An 18,375-nucleotide genomic window follows, 5' to 3' on the forward strand; every position below is an offset into this window, starting at 1 on the left:
ATTTTAATAACTATAAACAGATTTAAAACAGGAATGGAAATAGTGAAAAAATGTACATATTTAAAGCACTACAAGAGAGAGAAGTATTGAAATGTTTTTGATTCTGAACTTACTTTCTAATCCTCCATCTCCAATTGGACAGTGGGCTAAAGAAACGCTCTCCAGAGATGATGAAGTGGTCAAGCCCTTCAGAATAAAAGCAATGTTTTTAACTAGCTCAAAAGCAAAATTACAAAAAGAGAAAAGTCCAAGTCAGACTTGCTCAGAACACATTGCGTTCCCTACAAGAAACTTTCGGAAGCTGGGAGGAAGGTCAAAGCTCACTGTAAACCTCACTTTAAGCCTTTTTTTTTTTTTTAAATATATAAAAAAACAACACAGGAGGAGCCTAGCCTACTGGCAACAAGCAGCACCTCCTTTCCTAGAAGCCACTCACAAGCAAACTAGAAGAAGTGTTCTAGTAACACACCTTAGAGACCTGCTTTTATCTTCTTGGTGTCCCACAGCTTTTCTTCTGTCATGCACATTCACTGTAGTTTGAGTCACATATATAAGTTATATGCCCCCACATACACTGCAGTGATGTTAATAACTTTCTCGTAAGCCTTGATGAATCAGGGCAGAGGAAAGTTACACGAGTTTTGAAAGGCTCAGCAAGACTAGGTTATACTAATTGTCTCATACTGTGGATAACACAAAGATGTGTTAAAACATGCACATCCTTATGTGTGACAGCTATGTATAAAAGTAGTTGCTACTTATTTGTATACTAACATATTCTCACCTTTGTTAAAAGCATCAGATCTCTCTCCCTCAGGAGCAAACCGTGCAGTTCCAGATTTTTGAGTACATCAGAGATACTGAGACAGCCTTTAACAGCTTTGCATAGTTGGCCAGTCAAGTCTTTTGATCGAATTGCTGGAATTCTCCTTCTGAAGTAAGTTTTGTATCTTTCACCACCTAGTAAACAACAAAAATTACACAGCAGTAGCATCCAGTTCCTATAGACTTAAAAGGAATCATAATCACACTACAATTTCTTGCTGCTCTTCTTAAATAGAAGTAACTCCTTAGAGTACAAGTCTTAGCCCATGCATTCAATCACACAAGTTTTGTGCAATGTATTTTACCACATACACATCAACGCATTTATCCTTGACAGCCATCAGCACAAACCTGATTCTCCAAGACCTTGTTGATGAAAACTTCTTATTCCAATAGAAGTCAGAGTCTTATCATGCCTAATAGCATTCAGAAGTGGTGCCCAGTCTGCAGCTTTGATGCGATCTACAATTAGATCAAGAGTACCCTGAGTCAGGTTAGCTTTCACAGCTTTCAGAGGCACGGAGCTTTGAAGAGCACAAAGATGTTCATAATGTGAGTAGAAATCCAGCATGCATTGTCTTCTTATTTTCACTGAGTCAATCATTTCTTCTATCTGATAAATGTTTCTGTAAAAGAAGAAAAAAAGATTTCATTTTTTTCCAATGTAAAATTGATTTAGCAACACAGTCTCAATTCAACATGCATGCCCAAAACAAGAGTACATTCACCCACACTGCATATACATGTCTTCACCGTGGCAGCTGAAACAATGATGTCTTACAATGCTAACTACCTGTGTAAACACTGCCGAATACAGGAAAAAATTACATTTTACTCTTCCAAATAAACGGGTATCTGCAAAATATAAAAGGTTCAATTACTAACTGCTGTAAAGTTCTCATTTTCCTTTTAACAGTTTTGTAGTGTAAGGGTCTGCAGATTCCTGGAAGCCTTGGAAACCCCAACTGAAAATCAACGGATACGAAAGACTATATTCCAAGCAGAGCTACTTGTGACTTGCTCATTTGTTTAAGCTATCTGATTAACCAGCATTATGTAAGCACATTGTGGTCACAGAAACCGAAATAAGTTATAATCCAATACTTCAGCTTCAGAAAGTGACCATCCGTTATAAACCCCCTGACTTTAGGTGATACACAACATACTAGCCTTTCGTTTCCAGAGCTTAGCCAATGTTCTTTCTCATGGTTCATTTCATTCCAACACAAACATCAGACCTGTACCTGAAGTAAAGAAAGCAGATCCTGGCCCTAGCATGCAATGACCATAGAAAGGACGAGGGAAAAGCTTATCAGAACCACATGAACTTGCAACTGAGACACAACTATGTAAACCAGGACTCATCTGCACCGAAGTTAGCAGATTTGACAACGCTTTAGAACGCCTTGACTGTCCTTGAGAAAGCATGCAGGGAAAAATAACATACTCTTTCAATACAAAACAAGAAGACATTGAATAATACTAGCTGCTGGCAGATTGAAGTGTTGTGCTTTATTTTTTATTTTTTTAAACAGAAAAAAAGAAGCACTGCACATAGCAAAACTGAGAAGTCCCCTTCTACACGGGGTTTTATTATTATTATTATTATATTTTTTTTAGAAACCCAAAAGTTTCTAGGGATTCAAAAAAACAGTCGTAAAAATCACAGGGGAAAAAAATTCCACACAGGACCACTGAAACAACTGTGCCCGGCAGCCTGAACTGCAACATAAGCAGCCGTTTACTGTCTCCTTACACATTTTATCAAGCATCTGCTGCTCCGCAGGGTTGCAACACATTTGGCCTGCTGGACGACTGTGTTAAGTACAGACAACATCCACCAAACGCACACAGATGAACAGCTCTGGTCACGGTTGGGATCACACAGCACTTTATTTTTCACCCACGCCGTATCGCCGTCAACCAAGGGAACTAGAGAAGCGTTCTGCTTCCCTAACAAAGCACGCACGGGCTGCGGACTGCGCTACTCGCCGTCAGCCGCGGGGCTCTGAGACAACGGGCCGGCTGCCGGGGGAAGGGCGACGGCAGCTCCCTGGTCCCCCTTACGGTCACCCCGCCCCGTCCCGTCCCGCCTCCACCTGACGGGACCGAGCCGGGCCTCGTCGATCCCCCACCCCCCTCCCACCGCCCGGCAGACAGCCCTGCTTCTTCCCCCGCCGCCACCGCGACACAACCCGGGGGGCCCGTCAGCCGCGACCGAAGTCCGCCGCCGGCCTCGGTGCTAACCTCGCACCTCCTGCCGAGCCCACCGCCAGCCGTTACAGCCGTTACAGCCGTTACAGCCGCCGCTCATGCGCGCGGGACCGTTGCCCCGGCAGCCCAACCGTCCCCCGCCGGCCGTCCCGCCCGCCGCCACGCGGCGCAGCAAGCCCGCACCCCATTGGCTGCTCCCCCCTCCCGCGGGAAGCGGCCCCCCCCCCCCCTCCGTCCCCCCCTTCCCTCTCTCACGCGTTCAAAATGGCCGCGCCCGGCGGCCGCCCCGCCCCGCCCCAACGGCCGGCCACGCCGCTAGGGGGCGGCGGGGGGCGCTCAGGTGGCGTCGTCGCCGCTGTGAGGGGGGAACGGGCGGTGTGCTTGTGTCACGGGAACGAGGCGGGTTAGAGCGGGGGGAAGCTGGGCGAGAGGAATGCGGCAGGCGTTTTGGACGGAAGTTTTACGTCTTCACAGAAAACGGTTTTCTAAAGGGATTTTAGATGGAGGGTTAGAAGAAAACAAGCGTTGTCTTTCAGTGTGTCTTTATACATACACGCTGTGTAGCTGTACTACCTGCAAATCACGTTAGGTACATAATAAACTGAATAAATACCGAAGCGTTTTAATTTGCAACAGTAGCTGCAGCGAGCTGGTCTGAGCAGTCTGAGAGAGAGCAGATGAATTGCACTTCCCAGCTACATTTCTCATTAGCTTCCTAGCTTAATTTAGGAAGATCTGACTTCAATCGAGACCGGAGGATTCTTGCTACCATTCAGTGGAGGGCGTTTTAAAGTGCACCATTTAAACCCAAGTGGCTCAAATGTAATCCATGAAATTGCAGGTCCTAGAATTTGCAGGTCATTCGTGGAAAGTGACACCAACTGCTTAAGAAAATGATTGCTGTAAATGTGTGTCAGACCACCCTAATACTGAACAATAATAACACTAAACGCAGTCGTTATATAACCAGAGCAGCCCAAGTACTGTAATCAAGTGTGCCAGAACAAGAATTATTTCAGAAACTCTTAGGTCACCATCTGCACAAGTTGTTTCAGCATGTCATTTTGTGAATTGAGCATAAAAGGCAAGCAGTATGCAGGGCCATAATCATACAAATGGTAATAGCAGATTTCAATTCTTGACCGTAACGCAAAATATTCCTGGTGCTTGTCATACCTCTTGGTGTCACGGACAAAACTCAAGGAAAATTAGACGTAAAACTTCTCAAGAAATTTTACTTTAAAAGATTTTCTGTTTATGCTATTTTGTTTAATCCTTTTTTTTTTTATCAGTTAGGGAGGTATAATACATCTTCACTGCTAGTCCACACAGATTTGAATTTCTTACTTTGATTAATATGTTGTTAATCACTTTTTTTTTTTTTTAATTCATTCATCTTACTTTTCTGGGCAGTCTTCACTCTGTTTGGGGTTTGCTTTTGTGCAGGGTGACAGCTACAAATCATCTTACCCTATAATATCAAAGGGTTGAGGTTTTAGCTCATCATCTAAAATCATTCATGGGTAGATGGGTAGGGTATTTAGGAATTTCCCCATTTTCTTTGGGAAAGTAATCTAAAGTACTTGATGTGATATTTCAATAGTAACATTGAATTCTATGCATTTTAGCATTTTAAGCCATGAAAAATAGAAAGGGATCTCTGAAGATTCCAGGAGGGATTTTTTTTTTTTTTTTCTGGTGTCTATAGATATTTCCTACTGGAGCCTTACATTTTGTGGTCAATTTCAATGTCAATTATGCTATCAACTGTAAAGTTCAAGCAAAAAAAAACAATCACAGCAGCACTGTCACTCCCTTGTAAGTGAAACAAGAAGCTTTTCTGTATGCCGTTGGTATGCATGCAGTCTCGTTTTGTGCACCAGGAATAAGTGTCAAAAAAAGCAAGATGAAGAGTGATTAAATTGTTAATATAGCTCCTGTTATTTTCTGTCATATCAAAACTATTATCCAAATGTTTTATTGGATATAGTCTTGAAAGAGTTGCACTGGAACTCTAAACTGCAGGTTGCTTAGGTCACAATTAAGTTATAGTTCAAATGGAATTTGTCTTGCCAGTAAATAAAACATCTCCAAAATTGAAATACAAAATACTGCAGAGAATCTGTTGCACGTTGCTTCTTACCAAACTTTGTTTCCTTTACAAAATAATGCTGTGTCCGTTTCCATTTTTGACAGCATTTGAATCATTGCTTTTGTTTTTCATTCTACTTATTCTTATAAAGCTTAAGAGTTTTTTACTTTTTTTTTTTTTAAATCAAATTTTGGTAAACATGATACAGATCTCTCAAAAGGGCTGGGTGTTGAGGAAGCGTCAAGAATGTTCTGTGTTTGTGAATCATTGCGGAGACTCTAAATATGGGCTTTATGCACTGGACAGCTGTAGTATGTGTAATGATGAATCTACAGTTGGCTGTCTCAATTCCAAATTCCAGTCTTTCATCCCATTTCAGGGGGTCAGCCTGGAGAAGAGGAGGCTCAGGGGTGACCTTATCACACTCTACAGGTACCTTAAAGGAGGCTGTAGCGAGGTGGGGGTTGGTCTATTCTCCCACGTGCCTGGTGACAGGACGAGGGGGAATGGGCTAAAGTTGTGCCAGGGGAGGTTTAGGTTGGATATTAGGAAGAACTTCTTTATCCAAAGGGTTGTTAGGCATTGGAATGGGCTGCCCAGGGAGGTGGTTGAGTCACCATCCCTGGAGGTCTTGAAAAGAAGTTCAGTGTAGGGCTTAGTGATATGGTTTAGCGGAGGACTTGTTAGTGTTAGGGCTGAGGTTGGACTAGATGTTCTTGGAGGTCTCTTCCAACCTAGATGATTCTGTGATTCTGTGATTCTGGGTTTTCATAGCCTCCAATGTGAAGTGATCCTTGTCTACTGTCACTGTATGCTTTGAAAATAGCATGAAGGTTTGGATTGTTGGTAAGTTAATAATAGATTTAATTATATATTGCCATTCAAGAACTATTCTAGATGTCCAGGAAAAAAACACATGGACAAGCTTTGACCAGTTCAGCCTGAACCACAGTATTATGTGACCTGGGCATGCACTACATTCTTTCTGGTTTTGCAAATGGAAACAAAGACATGTTATCTTCCAGTGAAAAGTATTCAAAAGTATTCAAAAATAAAGTATTCAAAAGTATTCCACAGTCTTTTGTGTTCACAGACTTCCAGCTATTTACTAGTCTCAGATATACAATCTAGCAAGAACAAATAGAAGAGAGAAAATAAATGTCTTAGAGCATCTAAGTTTGACGTAGTTGAGAATACTTGTTCAGGATACTTGAAAAGGGGCTGAATTTTTGCAGTGATTGATGAGATACTAATATAATGATATTTTTAAATAGTTTTACTGTATTTCTTGAATTTATTAATTGCTGCAAATAGGAGCCCAACTCAGTCAGAAATGACAAATCCTTTTTTTTCCTGCTTTTTTGTAACTACCTGTGCAGTTGAAGTAGTATTTTATTTTCAGTGTGTAATACCTATGCCATGTTTGTAAAAACATGTATTTTATTGTACTTAGGCCTTGGAGTAAGCCACTTGGCTGTATTTCCTTTATTCATTGCCAGAAGAGCACGTCCGACAGTATTCTGACAACATTGTGAAAGCTATTTAGTTAATTTTGTCTCATGAAAGCATTAAAAAATGAGAGTTGGAATTTTTACCGTAGTGTTTTGTGTTTTTTCTTTGGCTAGATTTCCCATTTTTCTGTGAAAAGTCCTGCATTTTGTAATTGTGATTATAACCCTTGCTTGCTTTTCTAGTCAGAGACATTTCCTATTACTGTTTTAGGTCTCCAGAAATATGAATTGATTCGGTGAGATACCAGATGTCTCAGCTCTAGATAACAGTTCCAAAACAGACCTAATTCTGTCACTGTGGCAAATGATGAATTCTTCATCAGCCGTAATTTTGCTGAATTTGTTAATTCTTGGTCTGTTTTCTTTCTGTGTCTTTCTAAGCCATATGCTCTTTGTTCTGCTTTGTTTTGTTTTTAATGTATACCAATTCTATTTTTCAATCTGATTTTACACTATAAGCATTTGTCAGCTTCACACCAAATCCAGTGTTATTTTTTTGAAGGGGGTGACAGGGAGGAAAAAAAGTAGTTCTACAGTTAACCCTATCAATGAGCAAGCAGCAGCTATTTTCTCCTGGCTTTACGAAGATGTCTGGAAGGTATACAACCTAATTGATGATTATCTACATTATCCCTTATTATGAAGTATGCCTTAAAGGAACAATTTAACATTTATTTTCAACTTTTGTATCTTGCCTTCTTAAGTCTTCTTTGAAAACTAAACAGCTAGCAGTTTTCCCATATTCTACAGAAGACCAGCTGTCATAGAATTCTAAGTGGCAAAATGACAAAAGCAAAATTTCCCAAACTACTTGAAAAAGTTTGAAGAGCTGCTGCTAGGGCAGTTCTTCATAGCTGTCATCCAGAAGCATGACAGGAACTCTGTTGCTAGGTGGCAATGTTCCTCAAGTAAAGATGTATTCGTAGAGCCTGTAAATCTTTTGCTTAAAGCAAGGAAGAAATAATGATTTCATTGTGCCATCATTAGAAAGCTTTATCATGTTTTTCTTGGAACTTGATGATGGCGTAATGACAAGTGCACTGTATTATTTGTTATTTGCATTATACCATAACAAGGCATGGCACTTCAACACACACAAAATATTTAAAACCACAAAATCTCAACATCTATCCTGGGGCAATCCAAAAGCATGTCAAGTTATAAAAATTGTGTCACCGTTTGGGAATCTTCACATTAAGACACACTGAGAGATCCAAAGAGGTTTGAAACTTGGTGTAAATCAAGCTCACCTAATAATAAATAAGTGCACGAAAGGTCTTGAAACATGGAGTTGACACTGAAGGCTGAAGCAGTGGTGAGGAGATAACGCTTAGGACAGCCTGAAGGGAAAGGAGAAAAGAAGAGCTGAGCAAGAGGGAAGTATGAAATACGGACCAAGGAGAAAAAAAAGATGAGACCTCAAGGGTGAATATTCTTTGTTTTAGAAATCTTGAAATGGATATAGGTCAAATAAATTCAGTTCTTTTCTCCCTGCAATAACAGCCTGTCTTATATTCCATGGATTTGCTTTCATCGTAATAGACTGGGAGGTCTGAGTCCAAGTAGAGAAGACTGAATGCAAAACAGAAGTTGTTTGGTAGAAATAGGGTATTTTTCCTTTTATCTACCACTGGCTTCCTTTTTGTTACAAAAAAAAGCTAGGTTTCAATAGCGTGCAGTACAATTTTGCTGTTTCTTTCTGTCTCCCTGTGAGATGCATACAGAAAACCTTTTTCCTCTTTCATAGTCTCCCATCAATTTTTATTTTTTTTTGGACTTAATGTTTCTCAGAATTGCTGTTGAACAAAATCAACCATCTGGGGGTAATACTCTTAGAACGCAAATAATTACTCCCCAAGATCAATTCTGAAAGTCATATATACATGAAGCCACAATGGAAAATCACCCAGAAAATTAAATGCTTCAGAGACAAGAGATGACTAAATAATGACAGCAGAGGATATAGAAAGAAAATACAAAGAAAAACAACCACATCATTTACTCTGTTTGTACATATATAATATATATTATATACTATGTATACACGTGTATATCTTGTATATATATATAAGAATATAGATATGAAAAATATTTTCTTCTGTTGACATGCATAGTTAAGTAAGTCAAATGATCGATATAATGAATGTTTAAGAAAATAACACACTTTTAGCTAACAGCTCTTGTCATTAAATTTTCTCCTAGCTTGGGAACCATTTTCTAGGCTTCATCATATAGAGTTAGTCATGGTGTTTTGATTCACTACACAGACCTGCACAGCGTGAACTGCCAGAGTAAGTTACAGTAACAGTATTATTACTATTCTAATTTTGAAATATATAGTAATTTTGAGTATATAAATGCTGAAGGAAGGTGAGAAATAGTTTTGATTTTTATTTTTAGGGGAGGTTTCAGATATGCTTTCTATCTGCTAGTGAAATGTGTGGACTACAACAGACAGAGTTAAATGATTGAAAGGACAAATACGTCTATCCTTGTTCCAGCTTTGTAGTATTAATGCTTATGGTGATATGGCAGGGGAATCCCAATGCTTGAGGAACACAGAATTTTCCATACAGTACATCTCACAAGGGGCATAGACAAGAACTAAGACACACAGATACCATACAAACCAGTGCTACCATACTTGGCACTCCTGCTGGACAGCTATGCATTGCAGCCTGAAGAAGATCAGGCAGAGGCAGCTGGCAGCACCGGATGGAGCAGGTTATCATTCTTACACAGCTTTCATTACGAGAGCTGTATTTAACTGTACATGGAGCAAGAGATAAATTCCATTGGATTAAGTCATTGAAATTGGATTAATTCATCAAATATTTAGCACATAATTACAATAATAAATGTATTTCTTCTGTTCAGCTTTCCATCATTACTAGTTTAATCACTTCTGACATTTTACTCAATATATAATGACTTCTTATTTTCTGTTAATAGCAAGTCCCCCTGTGACATTAAATGAAACTTGCTCAGACTCAGAATTTTTGCATACTTACATAGTTCTTCTAGTCTCTTTGGATTCTGAGAGATTTTCTATCAGGGTAACCCACGGATCATTTTATATTTCTATATATTTATATTTCTACATACAAGTTCCTTTCAAAAAGAGAGCATGAAAAGATCAGTTATTGTATGGGGAACTGGATAAATGTGTTTTTTTCTGACCTGAAGTAAAATTCATTAAAATATGGAAGGCTGATACATTTATTTTTACAACATTTTCCCACAAAGAAAGTCTTTTTATTAAAAGTTCATACTGAAAAACATAGACATTTATAAATTCTTCAGAAAATATTACCTAGTCTTCTGAAACTTCATGAAAACAGTGAGAAACATATTCTTTATTATTTTGTATTGAGGTAATACCCACATATTTCTATAGGTAATTCATAATGTCCCAAGAAATAACTAATGTTTCATTTTAGTAATTTTTTGGAGTTTTCTAGGTACATTCAAAATAACCATCAATATTTGAATGTAACTCAAGTTCAGAGAGTTGTGTATATAGGTAAGTATCTTCGAGGGACACAACCCACTTTCAAATCTGGGTTATGGTTGATTTTGTCAACAGTATTTCATCACATATTTCCATTACTAAAAGTTACGTTGTTTTACTAGGCTATTTATGTTTTGTTTTGTTTTGTTTTTTGGTGGTGGTGGTGGTTTGTTTGTTTGTTTGTTTGTTTGATTGATTGATTGATTGATTTTTAACATTTTCTTTGCAAATAGCTTTTTTGTAATAGTTCTGCTGAACTGGAAGTCATTTCATGAAAACTTTTCCTTGTCCAGTCAAATTCAGTGATAGGGAAAGATCATGTCTTCTGTGTCTAAATCAAAATCTGCTCTTCCTCAAAGGCATTAAAATTGTCCTAAACTAGAATTTTCCTATAAACTATACTTTTAGGGGAAGCTCTTCAGTTTCCACAATAAAGTAAATTCTCAGGGTAAATTATTCTTATACATTAAAGATAAATATTTGTGCTGATTTCATTAATGTATAATTAAGATGTTCTGTAACATAAAAATAATTTATTTTTTATTTCATAACAGTATAGCATTTAAGTCAGTGCTATTTATCATTAATGTTCTTTTCTAAAACACCTTTTGTACTAGTCTTCTGTTAGAATTGCTTTGCTAGTTCATTATACATGTGAAAGTCTCCCAAAATAAGAAAGCCGTAGGCACCAAAACCACTGAAATTCACTCAACTTTGTAAACATCTATCCAAGGCACTGAATCAGACACTGAGTTTTCTAAAATGCAAATAAAAGCTGTTAGCTTCCTGAAAGTTACAAAAATACAAAAGGAGGAAGAAAGAAAGCCTGAAAAATTAGTAATGCCAAAACCCCCCCAAAACATGTAACCTTGTTTTACAAAGCCAATTTTATTTCTCAGTATAAAAACAGTTTCACTTTTACATCTAAGATGTACAAACTATAAGAGAATGAACTTGCATTCTCTTAACCTAAACTTAAGAAATTAAAGACTATGCTGTAATGACAAGGATAGTATCACTTCTAGATACATTACTCAGATAATGTTTATCAAGTCTGCAAAGTGTAAGCCCCTTTTCATTTTATTGGAGAAGCATGCCATGGGAAGAATGATTTTTAGCACCTGTCTTTGAGACTTTAAGAATGATTGCACTGCGTAACGAAGTTTTTTGAGGAAGGCAAGTGATGAATTTATAGATCATAACAATATCTGAGAGATATTAGCAAATGTTCTTTTCTTCATGACATTTGGCATTTGTATAAATTCAGTTGAAGACTTTGCTATCTGAATTCTTTGGTTGCCTTTACTAAAAATACAGTGTTTTTAAAATACGATTAATTTTAATTAATCATAATGTAAGAAGCTCATAGAAATACATTTTTATAGCAGAATGTGGAGTTTCCTTCTCTTTAAAAGTGCTTACAGAACAAGGAAAAAGTTGTTGCAGATGAAAAGGTTTAGGCTTAGCAACAAGGACTAGAATCTCATTCACACAAATAGAAGAACTGTGATACCCCTACATTTCAATATACCTGAGGCAAATTTAAAAAGTCAGCAACATTAATGCTGTAAATACCTTTGTTTGCTTGTTTGTTTGTTTTGCCCAACAAATCACAGCAAGGCTACATAGTTTAGAACTAGGTTCACTTTTTCTCTAAATTAAGCTCTGTTTTCAGAACCAGATAAGGATGGATAAAAATGGAAGTAAAAAAAAAAAAAAAAAAGAACGATGAAGCATGTATAAAGCAAAACCTAACTGCATTTCAGACAGGCTAACTGAACTTCTAAAATCTTAATCTGAGATTTCAGAACAGTCAGAGATCAAATATTTTATTGCTTATAAAAGGCTTTTCTTTTTTTTTTCTTTTTTTTTCTTTTTTTTTTCAGAAATTGGTAAGAATCAATTCAAATACTCACCCCTCAAACTGAGAATATGAGAAATGTTCATCTGGTTCAGACCAGTGGTCCATCTAAGCCTCAATATTTAGTTTCCAACTAAAGGAAATATTGTATAGGCAAATAGCCCAACTCTTTTCTGTGGTCCACTTCCATTGTACTCCCCCAACATGTATGGAGAGAACACACCTTCCCTTTTGCTGTCCATTATTGACCTGTCTCCCAGTATGTTGTCTAAGCCACTGTTGAAGCTGTTCATGTTATCTGCCTCTGCAGGCTTCTAGGCAACAAGTTCTACAAGTCCAATACCTTCAGTTTAAGATTTTTTTTTCCCAACAAAATGTCCAGGTTGTTTCATCACATGCTCCTTAGTTCTGCAAATGTGATATTTAGTCCATAACATTTCTGCATAAACTTGGGCAACCACCTTCATGATTTTCTAAATCTCAGTCACATCCTCAAGCTTATCTTTGAACAGGAGTCCTTGTCCTTGTAATTTGTTCTTGCAATTGAGTTGTTTCACTTCATGACCACCTCATGATAGCCTGTTCCACCTCATGATAGTTGTCCTTCTCTGAACTTTATCTAACACCACTATATGCTTCTTGAGATGCAGAAAGTAGAACTGGACATGGTACCTACTACCCACACCCACAGACTTATCACGGTTTAGACCACAAGGAGAAGCCTCTGACCTTTTTTCAGTACCCTTTTGGAGATCACCAACATGCTTTTGTTGTATTTTCAGCTGCTAATGCACACTGGGATGATGATTGCAGAGAGATATCAGCAATAAGACAGAATAGTTCAGTTGGAAGGGACCTTCAGGGATCATCTAGTCCAACTACCTGATAACTTCAGGGCTAAACAAAACTTCAGGCATACTATTGAGGGCATTATCCAAATGCTGGCTCATATTGAGCCTGCTGTCACCAGCACGCCAGATCCCTTTCTGCTGAGCTGTTCTCCAGCCACTTGGTCTCCCAGTCTGTACTTGTGACGGGCATCACTCCATCCAAGGTGCACCTCCCAGCACGTTGTTGAACTTCATGCTGTTGCTCATCGCCCAGTGCTCTAATCTACTTAGATCTCTCTGTAAGGCCTCTTGCTACTTCAGGCAGTCAGCAGAACCTCACAGTTCAGAATCATCAGCAAACTGGCTGACGATGTACTTCACTCCTCCATCCAGACCATTGATAAAAATGTTGAACAGGGAGCCAGTTCATCACCCAGCATAGCGTGAACCTGTTTATCTCACAGTTGGACACTTTGTCCAGTAGAATGCCATGAGGGACAGTGTCAAAGGCCTTACTGAAATCCAGAAAGACTACATCTGCGGCCTTCCGTTCACCCACCAAGCAGGTGACCTTATCGTGGCAGGAGATCTGATTACTAAGAAAAGACTTAGCCTTGCTGAACCCATGGTGACTAGGCCTGATGTTAGATTTGTTCTTTAACTTTTCAGTATCCCCCAAAATAATCTTCACAGAATCACAGAATCACAGAATCGTCTAGGTTGGAAGAGACCTCCAAGATCATCTAGTCCAACCTCTGCCCTAACACTAACAAGTCCTCCACTAAACCATATCACTAAGGGCTACATCTAAACGTCTTTTAAAGACCTCCAGGGATGGTGACTCAACCACCTCCCTGGGCAGCCCATTCCAATGCCTAACAACCCTTTCAGTAAAGAAGTTCTTCCTAACATCCAATCTAAACCTCCCCTGGCGCAACTTTAGCCCATTCCCCCTCGTCCTGTCACCAGGCACATGGGAGAATAGACCAACCCCCACCTCTCTACAGCCTCCTTTAAGGTACCTATAGAGAGCGATGAGGTCTCCCCTGAGCCTCCTCTTCTCCAGGCTAAACAACCCCAGCTCCCTCAGCCGCTCCTCTTAAGACTTGTTCTCCAGACCCCTCACCAGCTTCGTTGCCCTTCTCTGGACTCTCTCCAGCACCTCCATGTCCTTCTTGTAGTGAGGGGCCCAAAACTGAACACAGTACTCGAGGTGCGGCCTCACCAGAGATGAGTATAGGGGGACAATCACCTCCTTAGACCTGCTGGCCACACTGCTTCTTATACAAGACAGGATGCTGTTGGCCTTCTTGGCCACCTGAGCACACTGCTGGCTCATATTCAGCCCACTATCAAACACTACTCCCAGGTCCTTCTCTGCCAGGCAGCTTTCCAACCACTCGTCTCCCAGCCTGTAGCGCTGCTTGGGGTTGTTACGCCTCAGATGCAGGACCCGGCACTTGGCCTTGTTGAACTTCATGCAGTTGACCTCAGCCCATCGCTCCAGCCTATCCAGATCCTCCTGCAGAACCTTCCTTCCCTCGAGCAGATCGACACACGCACCTAACTTGGTGTCGTCTGCAAACTCATTGAGGGTGCACTCGATCCCGTCATCCAGGTCATCGATAAAGATATTAAAGAGGACCGGCCCCAGCACTGAGCCCTGGGGGACTCCACTAGTAACTGGCCTCCAACTGGATTTGGCTCCATTCACCACAACTCTTTGGGCCCGGCCATCCAGCCAGTTTTTAACCCAACAAAGCGTACGCCAGTCCAAGCCAAGAGCAGCCAGTGTCTTGAGGAGAATGTTGTGGGAAACGGTGTCAAAAGCCTTACTGAAGTCAAGGTAGATCACATCCACAGCCTTCCCCTCATCCACCAAGCGCGTCACTTGGTCATAGAAGGAGATCAGGTTCGTCAAGCAGGACCTACCTTTCATAAACCCATGCTGACTGGGCCTGATCGCCTGGTTGCCCTGCAAGTGCCGCGTGATGAAATCTTCTCCATAAGTTTTCCAGAGACTGAGGTTAGAATAACAGGTCTGCAATTTATTGGGTCTTCTCCTATGCCTTTTTTGTAGATGGTTGTAACATTGACTAGTTCGCAGTCAATAGGGGCCTCCCCAGACTCCCGTGACCTTTGGTAAATTGTTGAGAAGGGTCCGGCTATAATATCCACTAATTCCTTCAGTACTCTGGCATGAATCCTGTCTGACGCAATGAACCTATGAACAATGAAGCTGTTCCCTTACCATTCTGGTGACCACAGATGGAAAATCACGGCTCTCCCATTCATAGTCTTCAAACTCTGAGGACTGGGCAGCCCAAGATTTGTCATTACTATTAAATACTGAGGCAAAAAGGCATTAAATGACTTTGCCTTTTTCTCATCCTTACTTCTTATGTGACCACTTGCATCAACTACCACTCCAGTGTTTTCCTTTGACCTCTTCTTGCTGTTGCTGATGACTTCCAGAACTCCCTCTTGAGTTGCAAATTCTGAGTTAAGTTTTGTGTTTGGTATATCTCTCATTCTGAGTAGAATCATGTTTTCACTTCTGGACTTCCCTGTGCTTCCTCAATCAAGAATCAAAACCTATGAGTACCAATTTTAAAGCAGAGCATAGAATAGAAAATATCTCTGCTGTGATATCTTCATCCTTGGCCTACACTCTATGGAAAGCCATTTGTGTGAATTCAGCAGTACAGGATTTGCAGAAAGCCAAAAGATAAAATGACAGCAGAAACACTTTTTAATAAAATATTGAAGCAGTTTTCTTTATGTAAAGATTCCTTTTCCTGTCCTTACTTCTCCTCCAGAGAAGATTTACCTTCTCTTAACTTACAACGTATCTTTGATGTTACACTGGATGTCGCATCAGAGGTCACACAGCACCTACTTAGGACATCCATCTAATATGCTTAACTATTTAAAAAAGGCTGAAACAATACAGGTTTGGATTCACCTGGCTAGATGAAGCAGTTGGGATGAGTAGAAAAATAAGTAAGAATTTTAATATTATTGCTTAAGAACTTTGGAGGAGTGAAGTTCTTTAGAGACAAAAGCTAGTGTTACTAGTACTTTAAATATATTTGATAAAATCCAAATTTAAGAAACTGAACAAGAAAGTGATAAGGAGCCATCATCTGTTACCTTAAGAAAACTCAAATGACTCACTCAGTATTCTGCAATACTACTTGACCTTCCTCAAGGTTGTACTCATATAGAAAATTGGAAAACTGGAACTTTAGCAATAAACTGCAGTGTATGTATGGTTGATGGAATTTAGAAAACACCAAGAGAAACATCCTGTTTGCTCAAACTAGTAGTAGTTTTCAGAACTGTAGGCAAGGACAAACACATTTTCACAACAGTGACATACAAAGACAGAGTAACATTTGCCTGGCTCAAAAAAGTAGCCTGGCAGCTAGCCAGTTTCAGGCTTGTTGTTCAAAAAATGTTAAAGGACAAAATCCAGCATCACAGTCAGTGCATGTAGAAGTAGGAGTGGGGTGGAACGAAGGAGTGGGAGTATAGAAATACGAGTATAGAAGGAGTAGAGAGAAGAAAAGTGTGTAAGTAACAGCATAGAATATGCTGTCCTAGTTCTGACATATGTGTTTGACGGTACCCAAGTATTCCCTACAGAAATATTTTTGATCAACAAGTAATTTTTTTCTCTGAATTTCACTGCCAATAGTATCTCAATCTGAAAGTAGATTGTTCTTTTGTTACAGATGTCTCCACTCTTTTCGCGAACATCATTTCATGCCCTTTTCCCCTTCTCACAGCATCAATGCCCTATTTGGATTTTCTCTAGAGAAGTCATAAAATAAATCATTGTACTGGCAGAGAAAAAAAAAACTATCAAGAATGGTGTTTCTCTGTATTCTCCAAAATGCATTAACTACTGAAATTGAATTTACCATATGAAAACACACACTTCAATGTATTTTATGTTACATTATTAACAGATTGCTGTGTGTGTATTATTGAGCACCAACTGGGTAGTCTGCAAATTCAGATCCCTACCCACAAGGAACACTGTAGATACAAACTATGCAGACACTGTTTCTGATGCAGTTTGAAAGGTATAAAAACATAGTGACGCAGAAATTTTTAGCCTTTAATTATTTAGTCACTGTAAATAGCGCATGCTCATTTTATATTATCACCTGAAAAGACTATGAAGGATGTTAGTTTCACTGTGGCCGTGGCCTAATGCACTATGCTGTATGTAGTGTGTTGACATTGGCTGGCTGACAGATGCCCACCCAGCCAGACTCTCATTCCCCCTCCTGAACAGGACAGGGGGAGAAAAAAATAAGATGGAATAGCTTGTGGGATGAGATAAAGGCAGAGAGATCGTTTACCAGTTACCATCAAAGGCAAAACAGACTCAACTTAGGAAAGACAAATTTACTGCCAATTAACAATTGAGCAGGTTGGTGAGAAACAAAGAAAAAAGCTGCAAGCACTTTACCCTCCACCCTCCTTCTTCCCAGGCTCTACTTCACTCCTTCATTTCCAGCTATTCTACCTCGTCCACCGTGAGCTGCCTAGAGGGGATGGGGAACAGGGGCTGCAGTCAGTTCACAACACTTTGTCTCTGCCACGCCTTCCTCTTCTCAGCATGGGGTCTCTTGCATGGGATGCAGCCCTTCCCACCAGCTGCAGTTCTTCGAGAGCAGCAATGGTGTGAGTCCTCTCCACAGGTTTGTGTATCAGGAACAAACCGCTCCAGCGTGGGTCCTGCACAGGCCGCAGTTCCTGCTCCCATGTGGGCTCTCCACAGGCGGCAGCTTCCTTGAGCACACGGCCACCTGCTGTGGTGTGGTGTCCTCCATGGACTGCAGGGCAACAACATGCTTCACCACTGTCCTCTCCACAGGCTGCAGGAGAACTTCTGTGCTGGTGCTGAGAGCACCACTTCCCTCTCCCTCCTGCTTCTCTGACCTTGGTATCTGCAGGGTTGTTTCTCTCACTTTTTTTTTTTTTTCACTCCTCTCTCAAAGCTGCTGTGCAGCATTTTTTTACCCTTTCTTAAATATATTTTCTTAGAGGCACCGCCAGTGTTATTGATAGGCTTAGCAGTATTACTGATGTGCTTAGCTGTGTAGGTCTGTTGTGGAGTCACTGCAACCAACGTGAGGCACAGAGGCCAGTTGTGCAGCCCACCTCTGCTGCTAAAACATTGACTTGGACACCCACTACACTATAAGGTCCCTACATCAAGGAATAAGTGGCACAAGTCATGTAAAATTTATACATAAAACTGTCAGGATAATGTCAGGCATACATCCTTCTAAATTTTGAAAGGCTTTTGGAGTTTCAGAAAACAAATTAAGTAAAAAACAAACAAACAAACAAACAAAACACTTTTATTAGCCAAATATAATGTTAGTAATTCTTAATTTTAAAAGATAATTGTTATTATCTCAATAACAAAAGGCAAACCTGCAGGAACAGTGTTCCCAAAGATAATATACAGCAACTGATAATGTAATTTTCTCTGAAAAGAACAGGCTAAT

The 18,375-nt window shown here is 39.9% G+C and overlaps 1 protein-coding gene across 6 annotated transcripts in view; it reads right to left on the reverse strand.

The window, feature by feature from the left end:
• CEP78 (centrosomal protein 78) overlaps positions 1–18,375 on the reverse strand; it is a 58,909-nt gene that overhangs the window by 23,665 nt on the left and 16,869 nt on the right. For 2 of the 6 annotated variants that reach the window (XM_066988738.1, XM_048049531.2), the window contains exons 1-5: positions 3,073–3,216; positions 1,619–1,680; positions 1,177–1,451; positions 785–960; positions 114–186 (exon numbers count right to left, since the gene is read on the reverse strand). In XM_066988738.1, coding sequence (XP_066844839.1) covers positions 114–186; positions 785–960; positions 1,177–1,429 — 502 coding nt within the window. In that variant the 5' untranslated portion in view covers positions 1,430–1,451; positions 1,619–1,680; positions 3,073–3,216. Of the gene's footprint in view, positions 1–113; positions 187–784; positions 961–1,176; positions 1,452–1,618; positions 1,681–3,072; positions 3,226–18,375 lie in introns of those variants that run through there. The other 4 variants (XM_066988735.1, XM_048049530.2, XM_066988736.1 and 1 more) reach the window with 4 other exon arrangements.

The sequence above is a fragment of the Anser cygnoides genome, chromosome Z (assembly GCF_040182565.1).
Source record: "Anser cygnoides isolate HZ-2024a breed goose chromosome Z, Taihu_goose_T2T_genome, whole genome shotgun sequence".
Taxonomy (NCBI): Eukaryota; Metazoa; Chordata; class Aves; order Anseriformes; family Anatidae; genus Anser; species Anser cygnoides.